This window comes from Mustela nivalis, assembly GCF_964662115.1.
Source record: "Mustela nivalis genome assembly, chromosome: 16".
NCBI lineage: Eukaryota > Metazoa > Chordata > Mammalia > Carnivora > Mustelidae > Mustela > Mustela nivalis.
This window is the reverse complement of record NC_139035.1, coordinates 44,716,577-44,744,370: the sequence shown is the minus strand read 5'-3', so window position 1 is coordinate 44,744,370 and position 27,794 is coordinate 44,716,577. Positions and strand designations below refer to the sequence as shown.

Here is a 27,794-nt window from a genome sequence, read left to right as displayed (position 1 = left end):
ATCTTCTCTTTTCTCACTTCTGCCTAGAGTCCAAGGCCAAATTACCCACCTACCACCGTGGGTCTTTTGAAGATGGCGGAGACCCTTGAGTTTGTTTGATTTTTCCTTTATCTTCCCAGTTTCCTGGCACTGTTTGGTTGGGTAGCAGGTCTTTCCCCTCACTTCCTGTGCATACATGATAACTTCTCTGCATCCCTTGACATTTTATCACGGCAGGCTGCCTCTAAAGTCAACCAGTGTCTCCTTCCGTTTGAACTCAGGTTAAATTAATCATCTGGCTTTCACATCAGTCTGTTGCTATGGGGGTTACTGATGTCACACTGTCCGGATTATGATTACCGTAATATCTAATAGGCAAAGAGGGACCGGTTGTTACTAGAAACCCTTGGGTGAAAGTCCCCCAGCTTTAGTAACCAACCCAACTGCATAGACTTTAGACAACCATGTAAAGGGGTAAGTGGATTAATCATCCCGTTGGATTCCATTTGAATCTTTTTCTTCCGTATGTGTGTTCCCTCTAGGCAATTGCCTAGTGTCACTTGAAATTGATGAGGGTTCTTTTGGAGGTTATTTTGGGGAATGCGGCAAAACAACAGACAGCTGTTCTCAAGAACAAATGTCACGGGGCGTGCCCAAGCTAGTTTCTAATGATAATAAGAATAATTAAAAAAATAATCCGAGGTGTATTGTCCTTTTCCTTTCTATATTAGGTTGTTTCCTAAGGGCCAAAAATGTTAATTCAGCTTCCCCAACACATAGAAAAGAAGGAAACTTCCATTTACTAAGCCCCTACTGTGCGCCAGAATGTGACTGTGGTCCAAGTGCAGCTTTAAAGAGGAGAACTGTAAAGCAAGGCGTTCTCCAACAGCCCTGTTATACATGACTACTCACAGCTTCTTCTAGCTTGTATACCACGTACTTCCTAATTGGACATTGATTGATCACCAATAAAGGCAAAGTCATTACTTAAAATTGGTCCAGATCCTCTTACGCTGAGTGATTGTCTTGCAGTGGTTTTCACAGCAATATTAAAAAACCTGGAAACATAATAGAAGTGAGGTACAACACATACACTTCTGTATTACAGATCTCTGTTGAAAGGTGTGACACACGGGTCTTTTCCAAGACTTTGTTAGGTAGGTGGAGGGGTCCTTTTGGGGGGATAAATTTATCAGGTGCATAGATCTGATGGAACTTGAGGCTAGTGTAGGACGGGTAAGCCAATCATGACTGGTGTAAGACTGTATAAATCAATTTATGTGCCAGAGAATGAATAGCTGACTTTTTTTTTCTTCTTCCAAATGCCAATTCAGCAATTACAAAGTCTGCTGGCGGTTAATTAAAAACTACCATCTCGTTATGTTCCGAGTTAAATTACAAGTGTGAAAACTACTAGTGTTTGCAGTAACCGAACGCTCTTGACTCTCTGTACTCTCATCAAAAGGAGGGCAGGGATAAATAACTTTTATTTAACTCACTAGAAAATCTCTCTCAGCTCTTTCATATTTAATTAACTTCTTATCTTCTCGGAGCTCTACGTCTTACTCAGAGTTCCTAAGCTGTCATGGAAGTTATTTGTTCCCGTGTTCATTTGAGGCAGAAGAATTTTCTCCCATGAGATGGGTAGAAAAGTTAGAAATAATTCAACCCCGGAGACACTGAGGGAAGTAGCACCCACCCAAAGCTTTGTGTAGAGGCAACCTCAACCCAAGAGAGATGTATGGTAGAGAATGGTGGTTTTGGAGTGGGAGGTGTGTTATTGCCTGCGCGTCTCCAAAAGTGGAGGGATTGGGTTGTAAGCCCTTCTGTGGACTTTTGGGAAAGTTCTAGTTCTTCTCTGTAAGGCTGATTTAATGAGTTGACTGTTTTCCTCTTTTGTAGATTGCACTGTCTGAAAGAGACCCAACTCCTCCTCACACCATGGTGGATGTGAAGTGTCTGAGGAACTATGAGTTACAGCATGAACTTCGTAAGCTCGGATTCTCACCTGGACCAATACTCCGTACGTATGAGGCAAACATCAGAGACTCGTCGTTTATTATTTACAAACTACCTCCCAAGATTTAAAATTATTTACTTTGGAAGGAACATAACGCAACTAAAAAACATTAACATGGAAATAGAAAAAAAAATTCTTAAAACGCAGAAAATCGGGGTGCCTGGGTGGCTCAGTGGGTTAAAGCCTCTGCCTTCCGCTCAGGTCATGATCCCAGGGTCCTGGGATGGAGCCCCTCATCGGGCTCTTTGCTCCACGGGGAGCCTGCTTCCTCCTCTCTCTCTCTGCCTGCCTCTCTGCCTACTTGTAATCTCTGTCTGTCAAGTAAATAAATAAATAAAAATAAATTTAAAAAAAAAAAACGCAGAAAACCATAAAGAAGGAAGGAGTGAGAAATACACCCAGATTCTGTGCACAGGTTACTAAGTAGGGTGCCCGAGAGAAAGGACTGGTTTCTTCCAATGAGGAAACCTGGTTACTCTTGCTTCTATCACCCTGTTAGGGTTTTTTTCGTTTCTAGTCCGTGCACTATGTTAACTTTATGTACATATTCATATTCCCCGTAGATAGGAAGTGCAATTTTGTCAGTCTTACTTTGGGATATATCCAATGGAGACCTCACCTTAATTGCTTGTGGAAGGAAAGGAGTGCGTTGAGTAGCTGAGGGGTGGACCCGATTGTAAAGACCGTAATTAACCATGTAAGGTACAAGAATAAGGATCCCTCTGTGAAATACCGCGAGCGCAGTGAAATCCCCTGCAGGAGCGGCATAGCTTAATCCATTCTCCACCTCCTTCTTCAGCTTCCACCAGAAAAGTGTATGAAAAAAAGTTAGTGCAGCTGTTGGTCTCACCTCCCTGTACACCACCGGTGATGAATGGACCTGAGGGGCTGAACGGAGCTCAGGATGATGACGGCAGTAAAGGTACGATCAGAAGCTGTACTGTTTGATAACAACTGTGGGCTTATTCATACCTGGTCTGGGATGCTCTATGCAGCTGGAAATGCTAGGCAGGGTGACCTATGAATTGGCCTTATGGCCTGGAGAATTGGTCCCCGGGCCACAAAAGGAATCCATTATCCCATGGCCATGTTCATGCCAGCAACTCCACTGGGTGGAAAGAGGGAGGAGGGAGAAGAACTGGTCAATTTGCAGGTCCTCTTACTAGCCAGAGCCAAATCTGTGTTTGATTTCTAAAACCGGGAGTTCCTACAGGTCGTTTTCCACATCTCCTTTGAGACCCCAAACTCTGCTTTGCCTCAGTCAATAAATGGGACGATTATTTTCTTCAGATTAAATGATTTCAAATCCATTCAGAAAGATGAACCAAACAGTACCTCCCGAAAGTCCTATACCTACTGCCCTTCTGGCTTCATGGGAGCTGACCACAGCAGGTCTCCTCCGAGCTCCCGGGTAGGTGCAGAGCTGTTGTCTCTGGGATCTGGCTGGGGGGGTGGGTGGCTTCTGTTCCACTAGCCCCTGCCCCCACAGGCACCATTCTCCTGTAGGGGGTGGGCTCGGAGATTCCTACAGTCCATTCCAAGGCCGTTTCATTCAGTAAATAATTTATTAGGAGTCATCTAAGAGGCACAGTAAAGTAACAGGAACTGCCATGCTGGAAGGCCCCCCACCCCCAGTGCACTTCTGGCCTAATGTGCAATATCTCATTTAAGTCTCACAAACTTTTAGCTGACGTTCCGATAGGCAGAGTGACCAACCCAAAAATCGAATAGCTAGGACGTGGCCCCAGAATGTGCCGTGAACAGCAAGGTCCGTTGTCTCTGTCACCATTACACAGGCAGCTCCTGGAACATTCCCAGGCACGGAGTGGGAATGCAGGTTGTGTTTGTTGAAAGAGGGTGACCGAACTGAGATTTGAACCCAGGTCTGGTTCTCATCATTGTGCTCTTGCCCAAGCCTTACACTGCTCTCACGATCTCTACTGTGAGGACGAACACATTACCTTTTTGACTGTGTTTGACCTACCAAAACCCGGCAATCTCATACAGCTCAAGGGAGTAGTTGAACAAGTAAGATAAGTGCCTGGGGCCTTTTGAAAAATCTGCTGGTGATGCCTGGTATCGCCGGAGCACAGTTCTGAGAGATTTCCCTAAGTCCTGCGGGGTCAGCCTCATTGGAAAGAGCAGCAGGGCTGGGGGACCGGACCCCACCAGCTCCTGGGCATACCGCAGGCCCTTTCTGCAAAGGGGATATGTTCAGAGTCCTGTCCCAGACCTGGGACTGAGGGTGTTTCCTGCCCTAGACAGGAGCTGAAGGGACTAGACCAGCCCTCTGATGAAAAGGAGGGCCAGGCTGGAAGGTTCCAGAGAGGAAGGCTTGTGTCCTTACTGCTCAAAGCTGCCCAGGACGGCAAGTCAGAGCTGCAGAGCCAAGCTGTGGTGGTCCCAGACCAAGCTCTCCTGCTTCCCAGCACGCAGCCCTTCACAGAGGGGCACGCATGCCCAGGCTTCGAAAAAATGGGTCCTTCCGTTTGTAAGCTTTGCCATTACCTTACGGACTGTGTTCACCTGATGCCAGATACATGCAGGCAGTCAGGTCAGAGGTGAAAGCTCTGGGTCAGTCCCTCCCTTGTCATGCAATTCTGTGGTGTCAGTGGACAGTGCTTAGGTCAGGTACACAACGACTGCTTTCTCCGGGTCAGGTCTGAATCAGATATTTAAATCTGCTCATTGGAGAAGCCTCAGAGACCCTGGTGCCATTAGAATGAAGGGGTTGTCACGGGACTGATAAAGTCCTGGGGAGATTCACAGAAACACCTCGTCCCGGGGGGTGGGGGGGTAGTGGTCCCGGTGGGGAACATGTGGCAGGGGCCAGTTCAGAGGCAAAGCAGTAGGTAACCCAGACAACGGGTGGATTTGATTTTTTTTCTCATTTTCACTCTTTGTTTTGGCACCGAGTGGACATAGCTTTTAGTCGAACCTCTTCTCCAGCTTCCCAGATATTTCTGAGTCAGGGGGCTCCTTTAAAACCCCCTCCAGCAGCTCTGCTCCATGTGCAACAGTCATGATTGCTGTGAGTTTATCAAAATGCTTCTCCACGGGCTGAAGCCAAGGGTTGATGAACAACTACCTTTCCTGCCCCTGGCAGTGTCCCCAGAGGTAAAGTCCTTTAGGGCAGGTCTGACCTTTCTGCCTCTGGGGGCTTCTTCCAACCTGGAAGGAGAAAGTCCTCCCGCCGACCTTGACATTCAGGGACTGGTGAGGCTTGCAGCTGGTTCAAAGGGGCAATAACTAGACTGAAAACAGCCGCCCAGAGGTGTAGCCAGCTGTGAGCTCCTGGAGTCATACAGACATGACGACCTTCCTGTTAGGAGCCCTCCCTGTGTTCCCAGGGGAAGGCCGCAGCGCTTTGCACAAAGGCCACTGCAGAAATGCCCTCTGCCCTCAGCAGAGCAAAGTGAATTTTCTTCCCCTCATGAAATTCTTCTGCCCTACAATTGGGAGAATGCACCCCGATGACTGGTGTTTATTTCCTTCTCTAGCTCGTATGTTCTCATGGCCTATTCTCCTTTTGTTTTTCATGATCCAGAGCTTAATGCCACTATCATTTTGAAAGGAAATATCATTCTCTCATCAGAAAAAAACAAGGAACCCAAAAAAGTATGTACAATTCTAATGCATGAATGCTTTTACCCATACTATATTAAACATAGGAAATAGCACCCCTCCTATGTATTAAGAAAGGAAATCGTAAAAGTGACTGCATTCTGTTCCAGTGGGAAAATCCTAGTTTACAATAGTTCACTGTAATGCAGGTTTCTGTTTTGTGAAACTATTGCCATGTTCTGGCTCAAGACCCAGAGTCACTGTCCCTGTCTCTCCCTGAGTTTGTGGCTGTCCTGCTTTGCCCTCCTACTGCCATTCCCCGCCTTGACCGCCACCCCCGCCCCTTTCCCTGCCCCAGGGTCCACATTCACCTGGGCACCCACCTTGAGCAGAGAATCAATATGAGTTCCTGCTTCCTTCTCTCTCTCTCTCTCTCTTTTTTTAAAGGACTTTTTAAAAAGATTTTATTTATTTATTTGATAGAGAGTGCAAGCAGGCAGAATGGCAGGCAGAGAGAGAGAGAGAAGCAGGCTCCCCACCAAGCAAGGAGCCCGATGGGGACTCAGTCCCAGGACCCTGGGATTATGACCTGAGCCAAAGGCAGCCGTTTAACCGACTGAGCCACCCGGGCGTCCCCCTGCTTCTGTCTCTTTTCCAGACACTGAGCTCTGGCTTCTATCCTCAGTGCCATGTTGAAGCTCATGGCCAAGTGTGTGAAGGTCCGAGGTTTTGTCATGATGCCTCACTGGCTTAGAGTCCTTCTTCCCCCGGCTTCGTCCTGGGGCTTCCGGGAAGTTACTTAACAGATGTCAACTCCTCGTGCGGCTTGATAGCTGGACCTACTTCATAGCGTGGGGCGAAGGGAAAGCGCCTGAATGAGGCACGTAATTAGTTCACATAATGAACTCCAAGATGCCAACCCCAAGGATTTTTCCAGTCTTCTGACCACTGTCCCTCCGTATTTAGAGACGCCTGTCTCTTTCTATTTTGAGGACACAGTGGTGGCTTGGTTCCTGATTCTGCCCTTCTGACAGTTTCCATCCTGGCTGTCTTCAGGCTCCTCAGGGAGATCTGTCTCAGGCCCCCTCTGCTCCGGCTCCACATCATTTCCATTGCCCAACTCCTTGCCTTTGCCTCCTGTCCTCTTTCCACACAGAAGCTTCCCCACGGGCCCTGTCCCCCGAGGCAGAGGCCTTCACATGCAGCCACCTCCCAGAGGGCTCTTTCCTTTGCTTTCCTCGTCTTTTGTTCCTTCCTCCCCTCCCTCCTGCATTCATGCAGCGAATGTTACTTATAATTGTGACATTTCATAGACTACACAAAGCACATTTATTCCTCTCCCCAGGGTGAGCTCTACCTCCCAGCTCCTCCCACAGAGGACATCCAGGACCATGCTTATTTTCACCCACCCCAAACCTGCATCTGTGGCCTCTGTTCACCTTGATGCTCTCACCACCTTCCGGTGGTCCGGGCTCAAGGTCTCAGAGTTATTTTGGAACACCCATTGCCCCTCACATATAAAGAGTTGCCAGTGGATTTGAATTATGATTTTTAAAAATCCATATCTCCTTTCTGCTCTCCTAGCTTGCATCCGTATTACTCATAACCCTGAGATCAAGACCTGAGCTGAGATCAAGTCTGACGCTTAACCGACTGAGCCACCCAGGTGCCCTTATAGTACGCATTTTATTTTTTATTGGAACGATTGTAACATCCTCCTAACTGACCTCCGCCTCTAATGTTCCCTGATTCCATCGGACACATATGAGCAGTGTTTGGGCCGAGTCATTCACTCGTCTGGAAACAAGGGGCAAACTTGCCATATAGCACGAGGAGACCCCAGTATCTCCCACATCCTCCTACAAATTCTTCCCTGCTTTCCCACCTCTCTTACTTCCTCCCCATGTGCTTTTGCCTCAACTGCTCCTTATGCCTGGCATTCTTTTCAGCCTCCAACCCCCCACTCCATCCCCTGCCCATTTTTCTTCTGGTTAAAATATTGTGATTGTTTAAGGACCCGACTCCAAGGCCGTGCCTGTGCATTCCCTTAACATTGCTGCCCATCCTCTTCAACAGCTGTCGCGGGCCCTCGCACAGAGTAGGAGCCCCGAGCTCACCCCAGCACATCTACCGAACAGCTCTAGCGACAAACAGGTTAGTTTGCCAGCATAGCCCAGTACTGAGTACTCCTCGCTGAGTTTCAGTAAATGAGAAGGAAACGCGAAATACGCATTCCTGTAGCTTTGGTTTCCCATTAGGAAAGAATTTGGATCTGATGAAGGAATTCTGGTAGCTTATCAAACATTCTAAAAGAATTTTTTAAATCTTCCAAATGGGAAGATCAGAGGGATCCTTCCCATTCAGAAAACCTCTTGTCGGCAGAACACCCCTTTGTCTAGTTCCTGCACAGACCCAGAGGGGAGAAAAAAACCAACCTGAGTATTTGCGGTGCATGGGGGTGGGACTGGCGCCCTTGGGTCTTTGCCTTCTGTAAACCTGAAATAAAACCACATCAATACTTTGAATTGGCAAGAGAACTCAATAGAAAGTTTGTGAGTCCCCAAATGTTTGCATCTGAAGGATATATAGAAGCCATTCTGATTCTCAGATGGGCCTCGAGACATCTGTTCAACTTTAAATTCTGAAGTAAGTGTAAATAAGCATTTAAATTTCCATGAAAAAGGTGGTAAAAAGTGTGTTTATGGAGTCCCTTGTCTAACACTATAGGCTTCAACGATGTAAGAGCAGTGGTGTGTACCTAACTGTCCTGTGAGTAGCTGGAGAGGCAGAATTTGCGCTGCTTTGAAACACCAACGAGCACCTGTTTCTCTCTTACCCAGCGGATACAAACCACTTTGAGATTTGGCTTATGTCCCTTTCCGGTCGCTTTGTAACCCCGCACGTGCCTGTGTTTTATCAGACCACATGCGCAGCCCCCTGCTTTGGCGATTCAGACCCCTCAGAAAGTCAGGCCAATGTATTTTTTTATTGGGGATTTTTTCATCACATGAACTCGGCGCACAGCGGGTGCCTCCGGTGATGGAGAAGGCAGGAACGCCAATGTGTGTAACGCAAGCTCTAAGTCCCGCCCACCAAAGAGGGCGAAGTGGGATTTGGGATGCTGGGGAAGCAGAATGATCGGCCACATCAGGCTGCCTAGAGTAGCCTCGGAGTAAGGTGACCCTGTTATTTACACCCCGCACAGGATGCTTTTGAGACGAAAGGGGACACTTCTAGAAGGGACGCCGGAATAACGGGAATCCAGCAGGACGGTCCTGGCAAACTGGGGCATCTGGGCACCCGGGGCTTAGGAATGGTTCCAGGGGTGGGGTGGGGTGTCTGCACGTGTACTCCCAACTCTGGACACCTGCTTGTCCAACCCCCAGAGGGCTGCTGGGCCCGGGAGCTGTGTGCTCTGCAGCGCCCCTGGCCCCTTCCGTGTCTCCTTGGTCCCTCCCAGACACGCATGCTCAGTGCTGCCAGCATCCCGGTTCTCTGTTCTCCCAGCGCAGAAAACTCTCTGTTCCATCTTGCCACCTGTGCTACACATTCCACTGGGAGCTTCTAAAAACGAGTTCCATGAGTCTGGGCCTTGCAGTCTGCCCTTTCTGTCCTCCCCGACTGCCACCCTCTGCCTAAGAGCTTCGGCTTCAGGTTGTAAAACCCTGAGCACGGAAACCTACAGTCTTTGAATGCTCTGCATTGAACCAGGTGCCAGGCCTACGGGGAGAAGGGGAGGGAGCTACTCAGTCTTTGAGCTGCTCAGTCTTTGTTGGCTGAACCCAAGGAAACCTTTTCCCTGTATTGGTGTGGACCATCTCCCTTTCTCTGACTTCCCATTCTGTACCATCTCTTTTGTCTCTTAGAACTACCTTAACGTTTTCTCCTGAGGCACAATGCTTAGGGCCCTGTGAATTGATGACCACCCAGGGAATGGTTGCAACAGATTTTCCACCCCTGGATCTCAGCCTGTGAATTAACAGCTAATTACCTATTCTGGGCTTTGTGCTAGAACTTTCTGCAGAAGAAAATAGGTGCTTGAGGAGCCACGGTTCTTGCCCTGGAGGAGCTTAAAAAATGAGCTCTGGAAACAAAGAATGTGTGTATTAAAAATCTGGACTCTAGGGGCACCTGGGTGGCTCAGTGGGTTAAAGCCTCTGCCTTCAGCTCAGGTCATGGGTCCTGGGATAGAGCCCCATGTCGGGCTCTCTGCTCAGCAGGGAACCTGCTTCCCTTCCTCTCTCTCTGCCTACTTGTGATCTCTGTCAAATAAGTAAAATCTTAAAAAAAAAAAAATCTGGACTCTAGAGCCAGACTGCCTGGATTCAAATCCCAGCTCTGCCATTGACCTAGACAGGACACCTGACCTCCCCGTCTTCATTTCCTCATCTATAAATCAGGCTCATAAATGGTCTCAACGTCATAGAGCGTCGCGAGAATAAAGTTAAAATATGTGAAACAGAGTACAGATGCCACACTGTAAGAGTCACATAGGTACACTAATAGCTAGTAATATCGTTAGTACGATCATAGAAAAAACACATTTAATTATCTACAAAATAAAGCAAACTACTTAGTGGAAAATAATATGATGGCAACTGAACGTCAGTATTAAACTCCTAAGTGCTACAGAGAAGGGTTTCTCAGCGTGCCCACAGGTATATTTATCGAATTAAATATACAGATATAATTAAAGATTATTCTCTGTATCAGTGCTGTGTGTTGAATGGGGCAGAACAACCTTTGGAAAAAAAAGTCATATGTGTCCTCCTTGTATGTAAGGATGCCTTCTTAATCTATGCTAAATCCTTCCCCTGCTTTTTGAAACATTGAAAAAATTATTTATTTACTTATTTACTTTTAAAAGATTTTATTTATTTGACAGAGAGAGAAATCACAAGTAGGCAAAGAGGCAGGCAGACTGAGAGGGAGAAACAGGTTCCCTACCGAGCAGAGAGCCCATTGTGGGACTCGATCCCAGGACACTGAGATCATGACCTCAGCCAAAGGCAGAGGCTTAAACCACTGAGCCACCCAGGCACCCCAGAATAATTTATTTTTGAAAGAACTTCAAACTGAGGGACAGTGGCAAGATTGGTATAAAGAAATCCTAGATTGCTCTTGCCCAGATTATCCAGTGGTTAGCTTTTACCGCCTTCACTCTGTGCGCGTGTACACACACGTACATGTACGTGTCCACGCACATGCCCTACTATTGTGTCTTTGTACTGTTTGAGGGTCCACTGTAGACAGGAAGTCTCTCAGCTCCCCTGCATGTCTTCTGCTACCCCCAAAGGACACACCATTCTCCATAACCACCATGTGGTGCTCCGAAGAGAGACATTCACATGGATTCAATGCTGCCGTCTAATAATCAGACCCCATTCAGATTTCACCAACTGTCCCCAAAATGTCTTTCTGCTTTCTGGTCCACGACCAGTCCAGGGACACACTTTGCCTCTCGGCAGCCTTCTTCAGTCTGGAGGAACAGTGCCTCAATCTTTCCCTGTCATCCTTATCCTTGACTGTTTTAGAAAGTACAGGCCTTTCATTCTGTCTGGTTTTTCCTTTTGACTATTCATAGAGGCTTTGCATTCTGGGCAGAAATACCTCAGACGGGGTGCTGTGCTCTTCTCAGAGCATCACACCAGGGAACAATGTCATCCTGTCCCACTGCCGGTGACGGCAACCTAAATCACCTGGGAAAGTTGGCGTCTGTCAGATTTCTCCCCTTTGTAACGGATCCGGCTTTTGTGGGGAATTATTCTGAAATGATACCAACATAGTGTTCCTCATCAAACCTCATCCATTGTCCCCAGCACCCATGGATGACTGCCTGATTCCGCCTCCATTATGATGATGGCCCATTAAGATTTGTTATATCTAGGGGCACCTGGCTGGTTCAGTTGATAAAACATGTGACTCTTGACCTCGGGGTTGTGAGTTCAAGCCCCATGGCGGGCAGAGAGATTACTCAAAAAAAAAAAATTAAAAATAAGGATAAAAAGATTTTCTATTTCTATCCTTCCTTCTGTATTTTTTAGTTGACATTCTACCGTAAAGAAGAGCTCCCCTTCTCATTCATTCATTCGTGTATATTAGCATGGGCTTGTTGATTCCTTTTGGCCCATAGGTTGTATTCACTGATATCATTTTACTGCTCAAATTGTTTCATTTTGGCCTGTGGGAGCCCTTTTCAAAACGTGTACTGTGTCCTTTTAATATGTCCTCATTATTCCTTGAGGATTTTCTTAATTTCCGGTACAAGAAATTTCAGTCCCTTCTTGTGCTTTGCCTGCCCTGGGAGCCTTGGTTCCTTTCATTGCAGGGTGGTATTTGGAAACCAAAATCTAAGCATTTAGGGAGCTCATTACTCCTGGGGAGTCGTGGCTTCCAGGCGCTCTGAGTGAATAGAGCTAAAAAATAAATATCTGCGTATGTACACATACACCTAAACATCTGTAACGATTTTGTCTCTCTCTCTACATAAAGTTAAAAGCCACGGGTCCATGTTGATCTCCGGTTCCGATCCAATATTTCAATGTTCTTTCTACCCTTTCCCCTTCCTACAACAGTGAGAAACCTGGCTTCTGTTATCCCCAATGTATTTTTGGTCAATTTAAAAATTTTTGTCAGTGTAACAAGTCTCCCACCGTAACAGCTACTGCCTCTTCTGCAAAACTCCCATGACCCCCTCCTCTGCCACTGGACGTGCCAAACCCTCCACGTGGCCATTCTCTCGCCATCCCTCTTCCTTGGACACAGGGCACACAAATGCCTTCGTGCTGTCTCTTCCTCTCCTTCTTCAACCATAAGGGACCCCAATGTCCCCCTCCATATACACAGCCCCCTGCCCTCCTTCTCTTTGGCCTCTGGACACGCTGGCCCTCAGCACCCATGTCCCCTCTTCCCACACTGACTCCCAGGGGAAGGAAAGGAAGGGAAGGAAAGCTCATGTCTCTTTTTTCTTCCGATTCTGAGGTCTTTTTCCATATCTTTGTGCCAAAACTCTAATAGGATTTTTACTCTCCTATTACTGATGATAAGTTACCACGTTGGCCTGTAATTAGCACGTGCGTTGACTACCCCGAATGCTACCCTCGGGAGGCCCGATGTGCCAAGGGAGTATGTGTTAAAGGACTACTTAAGTATGCAGTTTGAGCTGAGTTGCATGAAAAGGTTTTAGGAGACCCCATGTTAAACATCGCTGTAACCGTTTCTTAATCAATTGAAAAACATCCTTATTCCCAGTAGTAGTTGTATATTCCACTTGGGTCAAAGTGAAGAGTAAATTACATATTCTATAACTACTTAATAAGCCCTCTCTTCTTACCTGTAACGTGCTAATGGGAGCTAAATACTGTCTTTACAAGGAATGTAATTTAACATTCTCCCTACAAAAATACTAACCTCCTGGCAGATATACTTAAATATGCTTAATGATCAATATGTCTTTATCTTATTGAGGACATGCTGATTCTTTCTGTGTAATAGAACCCAGGTTTTGAAATACAAGCGCAGCAGGAAGCTATAGTGAGAACAAACTCTTATTACAGTGATAACATGTTAATAAAGGTAAAATTATTTTCGTAAAACTGAATTATGAGTGGCGGTGTTCTCTTCCTATAGAAAAAGATGAATTTATTTAGAAAATGCAGCTTCTCCTTTTCACCTCCGAATATAACCTTTGGCCAATTTATCCTCTGCATTACAGGTCTATGGCTCTATGTATCAATTTAGGGAGAGGAGTTTCCCCACTGCACCTCCTATATGAGAACCCCAGATTATATTGCTCTCTTGGGACTTTTAAGGTTTTGTAAAGCAGCAGACCCTGTTCATCACTATTCGTAAGTTCAGGTGTGATTTTTTTGGTCATTATTGATCATGGAATTTCCTATTTGAAAGGCTTCTCGAAGGAGGCTCTGTGGCCTCTTTCAGATGAAGGATGAGGAAACGGGCCAAGAGGGATTATGACTCATCCAAGACCACACGGAGAGGTAGCAGAAGAATCAGAAATAGATTTCCAGCCTCCTAATTTCCATTCTATTGCCCTTTCCTTTAGAGCAGGCTGCCAAAAGGGGAGGAAGGGCAACCAGGCACCTGAGTAGTGAAACAGCTCCCCCCAGTGTCTCTTTCCATGATATCGCAGAAGGCTTCCTGGACAGGAGTTCACCTGTGGAAGCGGGGGTTTCTGGTCTGGAGATCGCTTTGTAATGAGAGCCCTTAGGAGGCACTCTTCCGTGCTCCTTCCACTCAAACGCAGAAGCCCTGGTACAGAAATGAACGCTGTTCAAATGGGCTGACATATATGCAGATAGGCAGCTGGCATTTGCCCAAGGGGACAGAAAAAAATTCAAACCTGAAAATATTTTTGACGTTTTATGATAGATCTTAGGTATCTAAAAAAGATATAAAAAATTCTATAATGAGCAGGTAGATTCCCACCCCAGAGATTAAAAAAATAAATCCGTTCTGTTGACGACCAGTGGAGCCCTTCTCGATCGTATTCCTTCCTCTTCCTTCCTTCCCCGCAAGGTAACCACTATCCAGAATTTGCTACTTTTCCTTTCCTTTATATACCCACAAACTTTAGTTTCTCCTGATTGTAGATTTTATTTAAATGACATCGTCATAGGGCACCTGGGTGGCTCATTTGATCAGGAGTCCCACTCTTGATTTAGGCTCAGGTCATGATCTCAGGATCATGAGATCGAGCCCCGAGTCACACTCTACACAAGGCGTGGAGTCTGCTTGGGATTCTCTGTCTCTTTCTCTCTGCCCCTCCCCACCTTCTCTCACTCACTCATTCACTCACTCAATAAATAACAGCATCATATAAATATTTTCTGTAACTTCCAATTATCATTCAGCATTATGCCATGGGCTTCTTCCAATATTTATAGTGCTGGTTCATTCATTTGTACTGCTATATAGTTATTGTAAAAATATATTATCCATTCCGGGACGCCTGGGTGGCTCAGTTGGTTAAGCAGCTGCCTTCGGCTCAGGTCATGATCCCAGCGTCCTGGGATCGAGTCCCACATCGGGCTCCTTGCTCAGCAGGGAGCCTGCTTCTCCCTCTGCCTCTGCCTGCCACTCTGTCTACCTGTGCTCTCTCTCTCCCCCTCTCTCTCTCTGATAAATAAATAAAATCTTTAAAAATATATACATATTATCCATTCCTTATTTATTGGACATTTGGATTGTTTCCAGGTTTTTCTAATAAGAGCAATGGTGCTACAAACATTGTGATATGTGACTCATTGTATACATGTGCAAGAATTTTTTTCTGATTGAATGAATACACCTAGGAGTGGAATTACTGGATAACCAGGGACACAGACCTCTTCAACTTTAGAGATATGTTAAGTAACCCTACAAAGTGACTTGAGTCATTTTCCATTTCTACCAGCAATATATGAAGAGCTCTGTCATTCTTAATCTTCAAAATTTCATATCGGCTCACTTAATGTTTATCAAAGTAGTGGGTATAAGATTGTATTTGCTTATTATTTTGCTTATAAGGTTGAGCATCTTACATGTTTTTGATCACTTGTGTTTTCTCATCTATGAAGTACTGGTTCGTGTCTTTTGCCCATTTTTCTATTAGGTTATCTTTTTCTTATTAAGGTACAGGATCTCTTTGTATATTTTGGATACTAATCCATTGTCAGTCATAAGTGTAGCACGTATCTTCTAGTAGTCTGCGCTTATCTTTTTTTTTTTTAATAGGAGTTTTGGGTTCACAGCAAAATTGAGAGGAAGGTGCAGAGATTTCTTCTCTACTCCGTGCTCCCATACATGCATAGTCTTCCCTTTTACCATCCCCCGCTTGGGCCCTGTATTTTCACTCTTTCCTCAGTGACTTAAAAAAAAAAAAAATAATGACAAAAATAATTTCAACTTACAAAAAGTTTCTAACAAATAATTCTTCTATGGTCTTCACCCAGGCTTACTGGTTTTTAACATTTTGCCATATTTGTTATATCATTTTATCTGTTCTTTTCTTGGACTAAATTGTAAATATCATGATCTTTTATGCCATCCCCAAAACTTCGGTGTATATTTCCTTAGACTTAAGACATAAAGATATTCACACTACAGTGACAAGAATCAGAAATTTCTCTTTTTTTCTAAAGATTTTATTTATTTCTTCAAGAGTGAGCATGAGTGAGAGAGCACAGGCAGAGGGAGCAGCAGGCAGAGAGAAGAGGGAGAAGCAGACTCCCCACTGAGCAGGGAGCCCAATGCTACGATGCTATGGGGCTCCATCCCAGGACCCTGGGATCATGATCTGAGCCAAAGGCAGATGCTTAACTGACTGAGCCACCCCGATGCCCCAGAAATTTTTCTACTAGGATTAAATTGACATAAAATTTACTACTTTAAAGCGCACAATTCTCTGACATTTGGGGGCATTCGTAGTGCTGTGAAACCATCACCTCTATCTCGTCTCAAAAGGTTTTCATGACCTCAAAATAAAACTCAATACTCGTTAAGCAGGTCCTTCCCAACAGGTTCATACGAATGGAATAGTCAGTCTGTGACATTTTGCAACTGGCTTCTTTCACCCACCTAACGGTTTGCAAGGTTCATCCACATCACAGCCTGCATTTGTATCAGCGCCTGAGAGAATAACGTTCCGTTACATGAATAGACCATGTTTGCCTACTCATTCGTCTGCTGATGGACATTTAGGTCTTTCCCACCTCTTCCACCTCTTGGAAAAGTGATACTGTAAAAACCCAAGGACAAGAATTTGAATTTCCATTCAAATTCTGTTTTCAATTCTTTCAGATATACACCTAGGAGTGGAATTGCTGGGTCATGTGGTATTTCTGTGCTTAACATTTTTAGTAGAGGCTAAATCAATTTCCACATTAGCTGCAGCATTTTACATTCACACTAATACCTGAGGACCCAGGGTTACCATACCCTTCACAACACCTGTCGTTCTATGCGACTTGTTTTTAGTAGCCATCCTGGAGGATGTGAAATGCTATCTCAGTGAGTTTGGATTTCCATTTTCCTAATAACTAATGATGTTGAGCATCTTTTCACGTGCTTATTGGCCATTCATATATCTTCTTTGGATAAATGTCTAGTCCAGCCCTTTGTCTGTTTTTTAATTAGGTTGCTTGTTCTTTTATTGTTGGGTTATAAGAGTTCCTATATATTCTGAAAACCAGACTGTTGTCAGAGAAAAGATTCGCAAATATTTTTTCCCATTCTGTGGGTTGCCTTTTTATTTTCTTGGTGATGTCTCAAAGGTCTTCAGAAGTTTGATTATGATGCGTATTTGGTATAGATTTCTTTGTGTCTGCTCTGTCCTCAGAAATTCACTGAGTTTCTTGAATCTGTACATTTATGTCTTTGGCCAAATTTGGGACATTTTCAGCCCTTATTTCTTCAAACATCTTTTTCAGCCTGACCTCATTCTCCACTCCTTCAGGGCCTCTGATGACACAAATGCTCAGTCTTCTACAGTAATCCTCCTAGACTCTGTTTATCTGGGGGTTTTGTGTGTGTGTGTGTGTGTGTGTGTGTGTGTGTGCTTTTATTTCTTTTCCTGTTTTCTCTCTGTGTTTTGTTGTGGGTGATTTATACAGTTCTATCTTCACGTAGATTGATTCTTTCCTCTGTGTTCCCCATTCTTCTGTCAAGCTCATCTAGTGAGTTTTTAATTTCGGTGGTTGCATTTTTTTTTTCACTTCTAAATTTACACGGGGCTCTTCTGTATATATATTCTACTTTTTTGCAAGGAGTTAATTTTTTTTTTGTTACAAAACATTTCCTATTGCTCATATTGCCTATGAAAAGCATTTTATGGTGGCCGCTTTAAAATCCTGGTCAGATAATTCCAACATCTGTGTCATCTCCATTGGCTGATGTTTATGAGACTCCGGATCTCAGTTAAATCTTTTGTTTCGGCAGGGCTCCTCAGACTCCACACTGAGGAACTGTGGGGAAGCGGGGGAAGAGGGGCCCCAGCTCTTTGCTGTCAGGTGGGGATAGAAGTCCAGGTCCCGGGGTGCCTGGGTGGCTCATCGGGTTAAAGCCTTTGCCTTTAGCTCAGGTCATGATCTCAGGGTCCTGGGATTGGGCCCCACTGCTCAGCGGGATTGGGCTCTCTGCTCAGCGGGGAGCCTACTTCCTCATCTCTCTCTCTGTCTGCCTCTGCCTGCTTGTGATCTCTGTCTGTCAAATGGATGAATGGAATCTTTGGAAAAAAAAAAAAAAAAAGAAGTCCAGGTCCCCCTCCGGGCCTCCAGTGCCACCCTGGTCTGGGTGTGGGGGCACCTTGTTGCTGGGCTACTGTTGGGGTGGGGGCTCCTGTGTGGCCTCCATTGACTCCACCCCTGTGGGGAGGGGGAGGATTTGACACCTGGGGCTGGTGGTCCAAGCTTCCCCCCTGCATCTTGGCTGGTGGGGATGGGGGTGGGCCCTGTGGCTGGGGTACGACAGTGATTGTCAAAAAAGTCTCCCATCATGCTTGGTTGCCCCTTTCTCCTTTTCAGTCCTTAGGCTATTCTGGGGGCTTTTTCCATTTGCACCCATTATGGTTTTCAGGTTACCTTTCTCCAGCGCTCCCTCTGGGGGTAAAAGCATGGCCCAGGACACTCACCATGTGTCATTCCTGGGTGCTAAGGTCCCTAGTCCCTCTGCTTCTCTCCACCTTTCAGCATCTTTTTATATTTGCTTTATATGTAATGTCCAGGTTTTGGAGCAATACTCAGTAGAAGAAATTGAGAGAAGCATATCTATCCCATCTTGTTCCCAATCCCATTTGTGAAGTCTGCCCTTTTTCTTCTGATCTGCACTGTTAGCTTTTGTCCTATATCCAATTTCCATACATACATGGTTGTTTCAAAATGTACCCAGGATTTGTTTTAACCACGTATGGTAAGGGGACAGACGTGGAGAGAGCGGCCACTGAAAGAGTTCGTGGCACGCAGGGCCACGTGGGGAAGGACCAGGGTCAATGGATGTGGTGGGGGATGGGGGCCGGGGGCGGTGAGAGAAAGATATGGACACCGAATTCATCGTGGTTTTTGTAGGAAGAAATTGGTCAGGTAAGGTAAGCATTTTAGAATTGGCTAGTTTTAATTATTTCAGTGGACTCCAGGCCACAGGACTGGTTCCTAATTGGCCAGTATCCGGCCCCGGGCTGAATTACAGCAGGGGAAATATTGGGTTGGTGTATGAAAGGCAAAGGAGGTAGTTGGGGATATGGGTTTGGGGTTGGTTGACTTGCCTCTGAAAGGCTTGCTCACGTGCCTTCTCTTTAGGATTAGCAAGAGTCAAGATGTCAAAGCATCATAAACCACAGATAACAAAAGCCGTGATTAATTCAACAGGGTCTCTATTCTCATCAGTTTGTCTGGCCTGTGCCAACAGCAGAATGTTTTAATTACCTTAACAAGCCCCCATCCTCCTTTCTGTTTTAAAATAGATTCTCTATTTGACTTGTCCTTTTGTCCTTCCATATAGATTTTAGAATAAGCTTATCAAGTTCCATGAAAAATTCAGACTAGAATTTTGATTGAAATTTTATTGACTTTATGAATTAATTTGGAAAGAGCAAAATCTTTATTGTTTGTTGACTCTTCCTGTTCCTGTTCTTTACATTAATTTAAATTTTCTTTAATGTCCTTCAGTAAGATTTTATAATTTTTCTCAGTGTAGATCATGTTCATCTTTTATTAGATTTAGCAGGTAGCTGTGTTAAGTTTTTAATTTTTGTTGCTCTTGGGGATAGTATCTTTTAAAAATCATGTTTAAAGGGTTTGTTGCTAGTATATAGAAATAGAATTGACTTTTGCGTATTGATCTTATAACAACGACCCTCTGCAATTATAATAATTTTTCTGTAGATTTTTTTTAGTGCAGTTTGTATATCTTTCTTTGTTTATTTGTTTGTTTTATTGGACTGGCTAAGTCTCCTTTGTTACATCATTAAATAAGAATGGTAATAAGAATTCTTTCCTTGGTTCTGATTTTAAAGGAAATACAGGGGCACCTGGGTGGCTCAGTGGATTAAAGCCTCTGCCTTTGGCTCAGGTCATTATCTCAGAGTTCTGGGATCAAACCCCATATCCAGCTCTCTGGTCCGCAGGGAGCCTGCTTCCTCCTCTCTCTCTGCCTGCCTCTCTGCCTAGTTGTGATCTCTGTCTGTCAAATAAATAAATTAAAAAAAAAAAAAAAGGAAATACATTTAGCATTTTGCCTTTGAGATGATTTTTGGTGTAGGTATTGGAAGACACTTTTTGTCAAGTTAAAGAAGTTCCTGTTCTGTTCCTGGTTTGCTAGAAGAGTCCCTTTAAAAAAATAAACAAACCAGGAATCGTGACGATCATTATGTTTTCAACCTTTCTTTTTTTAATGTGGTAGAGATTATTTTAGAAGGCTTTTAATTAATTCAAAATCATGACTTAGGTTAACAGAGCACAGTGTTGAAAATGAGAACTTTATTAAATCAGGGCTGAGGTAAAAAACAATGAAGTAAAAGTCTGAAATTACTGTAGGATCTGTTATAAATGAAATCATTTTTAGTCAATAAAGGACTTTGAGGTTAACTCAATATTAAGGAGCTCTAAATCAAAAGGTTTTTTCCTGGCTGGGAGCAGGTTCACAACGGCCAGTTTGTCAAGCTATTGGTAAAAATGTCTGGTTCTATAGTATAAGTTGTTTTTGAAAAACTGCCATCCATGAACTAGCGTGATTGGAAAGCGTAACACATTGTAGTTAGGAAAGGGTTTCATCCCCGACCCTTGGAACAGCACTGCCTCCTGACACGCCCAGAGGCCAGCAGTAAGAAATCCTGGGTAAGGGGTCCCTGGGGGGCTTGGTCAGTTGAGCAACTGTCTTTTAGCTCAAGTCATGATCTCAGGGTCCTGCGATCGAGTCCTTCACTGGGCTCCTCGCTCAGCGGGGAGTCTGCTTCTCCCTCTGCCTGCCTCTCTGCCTGCTTGTGCTCTCTCTCTCTCTCTCTGATAAATGAATAAATAAAATCTTTTTTTTTAAGATTTTATTTATTTATTTGTCAGAGAGAGAGAGAGAGAGAGAAAGAGCAAGCACAGGCAGAGTGGCAGGCAGAGTCAGAGGGAGAAGCAGGCTCCCTGCGGAGCAAGGAGCCCAATGTGGGACTCAATCCCAGGATGCTGGGATCATGACTTGAGCCGAAGGCAGCTGCTTAACCAACTGAGCCACCCAGGCATCCCTGACTAAATAAAATCTTAAAAAGAAGTAGCAGTAGTAGTAGTCATTGTCGTCCTGGGAGAGTAAGAGAAAGGAGCGGGGAAGAAGTTGGCACAGTTCGGCATGGTGCCCGACACCCCCTCTCTTGATTGCCTGTAACTGCAGGGGTCAGGCTATGACAGGGGTCTGGCTAGGTTTGGGGGGGTCTACCTTGTCAAATACGTGTCTCGTGGATATGCAAACATACTTTTATTTCCTCATTCCCCAAAATGAATTGTTTTAAGTCACAGTAGATCATTTTCAAAAATCAAATACCTTTTTTGATGAGTAAGGATTGAATGAGAAAACAAAATGATTCTTTTTCATCTGGTTCTGGATATTAGCCCAGGGTTTTGTAGTTCCCTATAATACAGTAGGACATAATATCTCATACACACTCTGGTTGCAGATTCCATGGATATACTAAGTAAACCAGAATTAGCACAAAATTAGTTTATCTAGAAAAATCTTCCTTAAAAAAAAGAACAATTCATCGAAGATAATTAATAAGAAATCAGATGGCTACAAGTTTCATTTCTATGGGAAGGGAATTAATGATTTGATCATTTATCAGTTAGTGAGAACAGTTTTTACAAACATGTTCTGCTCTGTTTTTCATGATGAGTTTCCCCAATAGAAATATTACAAAACAAGAACACAAAGCACTGGGTCCAGAATATGGGGGCTCGGTTACAGTTGTGCTTTCTCCTAATCATGTAACCCAGGCAAATAGTTTCACTCCTATAAACCTCAATTTTCTCATTTATAAAATGGCCACTACATAGGGCATCTGGGTGGCTCAGTCACTAAGCATCTGCCTTCGGCTCAGGTTGTGATCCCAAGGTGTCGGAATTAAACCCCGCACAGGGCTTCCTGCAGGAAGCCTGCTTCTCCCTCTCCCACTCCCCTGCTTGTGTTTCCTCTCTGGCTGTCTCTCTCTGTCAAATAACTAAATATAATCTTTAAAATAAAATAAAATAAAATAAAATAAAATAAAATAAAATGGCCACTACAGAGTTATTAGAAAGAATATGTGGTTGGGGGCATGTTGAATGCCCAAGACAACAGATGCTCAAAACATGATATTTCTAATTCTCTTCTAGTAAAGCCTGCCTCACTATCCATCTTCTGCAGGATAGCAGAGTGAGCATGGCAGGGGCTCTGAGACTATGCCACCTGGGTTGACTCCTGGCTCTGCCAACTCACCAGCTGTGTGGCCAAGGGCACGCGATTTAAACTCTCCATGCCTCGGTTTTGTCATCTGTGAAATGGGCGCCATAAAAGCACCTTCCTCACAGGGTGTTGGTATTGAGAATTAAATGGATTTATTTATGTAAGATGCTTAGAGTGGTGCTCGGCACACAGGAAATAACTACATAGGTGTCAAGATGATATTAAGACACTCGTTTATCGAATTGGCATATCTCAGGATAATTACATCTGTCACTACAGCTGTGATCAATAACATGTGGATGGGTGACATTTTCTTTTTTTCTTTTTTTTCAGATATATATTTTTTTAAGATTTTATTTATTTATTTGACAGACAGAGATCACAAGTAGGCAGAGAGGCAGGCAGAGAGAGAGGAAGGGAAGCAGGCTCCCCGCTGAGCAGAGAGCCAGATGTGGGGCTTGATCCCAGGACCCTGGGATCATGACCTGAGCTGAAGGCAGAGGCTTTAACCCACTGAACCACCCAGGCGCCCCTGGGTGACATTTTCTGACTTGAATGCCAGGGGGTTAATGAAGAGGGTGGGGAAGCAGAGGCGGCCACAACCTTAGCTGTGAATGCTTTGAAAACAGCCAGACTTTTTTTCCTTTTTTTTTTTTTTTCCAATTCTAGCTCCGGGCATAGGGAGAAAGGAGCATTACACTCCCCCAGGGGGGTGATTTCATCCTCACTAAACCATTGCTTTAATGAACACCAATATTTTTTAGTTCCATTGCAAATGGCATTTATAGTGAAAACCGTATTTTAACAACATTAAAGGATTTTTTTTTTTAAATGAAAAATGAATCAACTCTAAACACGCCACCTGACACAAAAACCGTTTCATTGTTTCTATTTCCCTCTAGCTGTTGTTTATGGGCACCGCATGGTGAAAGTTTAGCCAGTTGTCATCACTGTGCGTGTACAATTCTCTACTCTGTTTGCCATGATCAATAACCCTGACTTTATAATCATTATTCTTATTGATGGCTGAACAGTCAAGTTGATAAGCCATAATTACTCCTTTTCTGAAAACCCAAATGTCCACATTTCATATGCTATAGGGGGAACTCTACGTGTGAATGATAGTCAAGGACAGAAATGCTAAAAGGAGAGGCAATCAAAGACCTAAACCTCCTTGTGGCAGGAGGGAAGAGAAAGAAGGGAATACTGGATTGCCTAAGAGCTGTGAAATCCTATAATTTGATTTTGCAAAAGACTTCTACCCCCAATGTTTTGTTGAACAGACCTATTTTTGCATGTAGGAGAATTTAAAAGAAGTTGCATGTGATGGGTACGTGGAGGCTCATTATCCTGTTGTCTACTTTTGTGTCTGCTTGAAACTTTCTGTAATTAAAAAGGTTGAAAAAAAATGTGCTTATAAACAATTTTTCCTACACCCTTGAAAAGAGTTTGAAGCGTCTCTTGGTAGCAAACCACCACTGGATCCTTGAGGATTTTCAAAGTCTGTTTTCTGCAAGTGTCCCCTTCTTCTGGGAAATCGTAGGTGTGTGCACATGTGTAGTGTCTGCACTGGGCTGCTTTCTTGATGTGGCCTTCCTGGGCTGGGCATAGCTTCCCATCATCAGCAAAGGCCTGGCTTGGGTATCACTAAGCAATTGTTAAGAACCTCTCTGGGGCACCTGGGTGGCTCAGTGGGTTAAAGCCTCTACCTTCAGCTCAGGTCATGATCCCAGGGTCCTGGGATCAAGCCCCACATCTGGCTCTCTGCTCAGCGGGGAGCCTGCTTCCCTTCCTCTCTCTCTGTTTGCCTCTCTGCCTACTTGTGATCTCTGTCAAATTAAAAAAAAAAAAAAAGAACATCTTCTTTAAGAAGACAAGGCAAGGGAGTGGAGGTGAGAGGGGGAGGCCATAGCTGCTTGGGCATCCGTGGCCAGTACCGGGAAGCGGGTGACCAGTCATAAATGATGGTACACCAAGCCATGCTCTCCCCCCAGCCTACCTTGGGCTGAGACCATCGGTCCTGCCGACACAACACCTGACTGGGACATTGCAGATGTTTGAGGATGATGAGGCCCGCATCATAACCATGAATGGACAATCAGCTAAACTAGACACATGAGGAAAAACAGCAACATGCAATTAATAATAATGACCAGAATCACAATTATTATTGCTAACGTGCATTGAATGCTGACTATGGGCCGGGAGATGTTTTAATCATTTGGCATATGTGTGTGTATATATATATATATATATATATATATATATATATATATATTTTTTTTTTAGACTTTATTTCAGACAGAAAGAGGAGAGATAGAGAACACACATGAGCAGGGTGAGGGGTAGAGGGAGAAGCACACTCCCTACTAAGCGGGAAGCCCAATGTGGGGCTCGATCCCAGGACCCTGGGATCATGACCTGAGCTGAAGGCAGTTGCTTAACTGACTGAGCCACCCAGGGGCCCCTTATTTGCATATGGTAAGTCGCTCCATCTTTACAACTCTATTTCACAGGGAGGAAACAAAGGCATAGAGAACTGTACCTTTTCACTTTATTGGAAAAATAACAAAATGAAAGGAAGTTTTGGGAAAAGAACAGAAAATGTGATTGTCCTGACTTCTATACCTTTTACAGGACAGCATTTTCATTTTCTGAAATTACTTTTCTGGTTTTTTTTTTTTTAAAGATTTTATTTATTTATTTGACAGAGAGAGACATAGGGAGAGAGAGGGGGAACACAAGTGGGTTGGGGGAGGGGGTGGGGGTGGGGAGTCAGAAGGAGAGGCAGCTTCCACTGAGCAGGGAGCCTGATGCGGGGCGCAATCCCAGGACCCTGGGATCATGACCTGAGCCCAAGGCAGATGCTTAATGACTGAGCAACCCAGGCACCCCATACTTTCCAGTTTTTGTCCATGGCCAACTTGCTTTACATTTTATTTTTATTTTTAATTTATTTAATTTTTAAAAAGAGTTCTTTATTTCTTGAGAGTAAGAGAGAGAGAGTGCGTGCACATGAGTGTGCAAATTGGGGTGAGGGTGGATGCTGAGGGAAAGGGACAGGGAATCCTCAAGCAGATTCCCCGCTGAGCATGGAGCCCCACGCAGGGCTTGATCTCATGACCCTGAGGCCATGACCTGAACCAAAACCAAGGGTCGGTCGCTCAACTGATTGAGCAATAACATTATTCTTTATATATAAATGATGCCTGCTCATAAAAAAACAAAAACAACTCCAAGCAATAAGGCACAAAGAAGAGCAAAATAAAGAGTTCGTTACCAGAGTGTCTATTGTTAAGGCATGAGTCACTGCAGTATAATATTACTCCACGGCATGGGAATGTTTTTGCTAATTATTGAGTAAAGGCAAACTGGAAGTTTGTGTTATGAGGTGGCTAAAGACCTGATGTAACAGAAATATCGATCAGTCCTCAGAGTATATGGCTTTTTCTAGAATAAAAAAAATAAAGTCCTTTGTACCAGACCTGGGAAACAATAAATTCTATTCTTTCTGTTCATTAGAGACTCGAGACTTCCATCACCAAACCAAAAGCCCTAGATATCAACTGCCTGGTTTATAAGCATTCCGAGGGAATAAGGTAATGCTTTTCTTAGCATGTGAGAGGATATTGTTGTCTTATATAACTCCTGGGGACAAATTTGTTATTCAAATTTCTGTGAAGGGCTTGAGGCTGAATAGAATCTGTTGAGAAAGAAAAGATTCGTCGTATCTCATCATTTCTTTTTCTTTTTTAAGTTTTGATGTATTTGTCAGAGAGGGAGAGAAAGAGAGCACCAGCAGGGAAGCAGCAGGCGGAGGGAGAAGCAGGCTCCCCACTAAGCAAGGAGCCCGATGTGGGGCTCCATCCCAGGACACCAGGATCATGACCTGAGCCAAAGGCAGACGCTTAATCCACTGAGCCACCCAGGCATCCCTGTAGCTCCTCATTTCAAAACTGAAAAGACTTTGCATGAACTATCTAGTTCACCACTTAAGTTTGGAGATAAGGAAATAGGCCGGAGAGGCTGGATACTGAAAGTCACTACAAACTGAGACCAGAATCCGTTCCTATTTATGTCCTGGAAAATAGGGAGAGAGAGAGAGAAAAAAAAAAAAAAAAAGAGCAGGTAGTTGAAATAAGAGCTCAAGACAGGCCATTTTAGTTGTTGTTCAGAAAGAAAAGTCTTCCGGAAAATTCCAGAACTTCTGAATAAACTTAGGTAGATTTCCAGGATTAGACAAGTGGGTCCATACATAAACTCTCACTAAGAGATTTCAGACCGTACCCACTTGTCCTTTTAAATCAACATTAGCAGATTTCGAAAGCATTTCCCATCCTACCCCTGAGGGGCAGTCCTTACACGTGTGGAGAGAGAAAGGAGAGAGCGTGGGTCGCGGCATCCCCCATCCGCCTGGACCCATTCCCAGTGGGGGCTGACGGGTCTGCGGGTCCCTGCGGCAGGCCTTGGGCCAACATAGGGAGACGGTGTGCAAGCGGGTGGTCCTACTAAAAAATGCTTTTGGGGATTTTAGGGATCTCACATCCCTGGGATCCCTCGTTAGCCTCCCTTGTTGAAATCAGCCTAGGTTTTAAACAAGTAGAGGGCTGCTCGCTCAATTGTAGCCTCACGTCGGTTGCTCCCTTGGGGCCCAAAGTCCACATACGTTAAAGGGGTGCTCAAGTCATAGCTGTCCACAGCCCTAAGAACCACTCATGTTTTCACAGGTTACCCACGAGAGCGTCAAACCCCAGATGCAGAGGATGGAGCACCCGAGAGACTGGTGACTGCCCCGGGAACAGGAGTTTTGAGTACGGGAACCTAGAAATGCTTCCCGTGGGCTTGAAGCTCGCTGTGCTTGGTATCTTCATCATTGTCGTCTTTGTCTACATAACGGTGGAAAGGAAGCCATTCTTTGGCTAAGTGCTTTAGAACAGAGCAGGGAGGGAGCAGCTGAGCGCATCGAAGCCCTCCAGCTGCAGGAAAAGAACAGAAAGACTGCTCCAACCGGGGCGCCCAGCCCCACAGCCAGGTTGCTTTCCATTGTGCTGCTGCTCTCACAAATCTGTACCCAGGCTCAGGATTTCAAAGCCGAAGGGGCCTTACGTGCTGTCTAGTTCACCACTCGTGTTTCAGAATGAGGAACTAGTCCGGGGAGGTCGAGGACAATGCCAAAAGTCGAAATGAACAAAAACCAACATCCACTGTGGCAGAAACGAGGGACAGAATGGGGCACTCCTGTCGAGGAGCTTGGGCAGAAGGAGTCCCCTGGGTCGTGCTGGCCATCAATAAAACCACCACCACATTTGAGCATACTTCCAAAAAGAAAACCGTGTCTCGCGTTTTTCTTTTGAACTACAGGGCTAAGCCCGTAGGTCCCACTTTATTCCCTCTTCCAGTGGTAGAGTCAACTATGGGAAAGGCCCCCGACCTGTAATTAACAAAAAAGGAATGTGTCTAGTTCGGTAAACACAAAGCCATATCCAGCATCACCAGTCATGAAAGGGAAGCAATTCAGAGCAAGATAGCAATTTTGCCATTGAAACTAGAAGGTTTGAATAAATTAGTGCCTGGTGAGGGAATGTTGGTATCGGGGTGGACTCTGGGAGCAGGCAGAGCTGGGGAGGTGCCTGGCTCCTCGGACTTTGGCGGGGGGTTCCTTGTTCTCTGGTGTGTCAGTTTCAACTTCTGAAAATTAGAGATAGAATAGACCTCTTAGGGGATGAAGAATTTGAAGAAATAATCCATGCAAAGTACTTAGCCTGGTCCCCACCTGATGGGTAGTAAGCCTTCAAGAAATACTCAAGCAGTGTTACACTTC

The 27,794-nt window shown here is 44.7% G+C and overlaps 1 protein-coding gene across 5 annotated transcripts; it reads left to right on the top strand.

Moving 5' to 3' along the window:
• The first annotated feature begins 376 nt into the window (after nucleotides 1–376).
• LEMD1 (LEM domain containing 1) lies at nucleotides 377–27,303 on the top strand. 5 transcript variants are annotated; one of them, XM_082702122.1, is made up of 7 exons: nucleotides 377–453; nucleotides 1,882–2,002; nucleotides 2,799–2,921; nucleotides 5,547–5,617; nucleotides 7,640–7,717; nucleotides 25,496–25,572; nucleotides 26,701–27,303. In XM_082702122.1, exons 2-7 carry the CDS (start codon nucleotides 1,921–1,923, stop codon nucleotides 26,894–26,896), a joined length of 627 nt encoding a protein of 208 aa, XP_082558248.1. In that variant the 5' UTR covers nucleotides 377–453; nucleotides 1,882–1,920; the 3' UTR covers nucleotides 26,897–27,303. The 5 variants fall into 5 exon arrangements, with proteins under 5 accessions (XP_082558248.1, XP_082558250.1, XP_082558249.1 ...); XM_082702124.1 differs by lacking the exon at nucleotides 377–453 and adding an exon at nucleotides 1,116–1,136; XM_082702123.1 differs by lacking the exon at nucleotides 377–453 and adding an exon at nucleotides 1,416–1,718.
• Nucleotides 27,304–27,794: the final 491 nt, after the last annotated feature.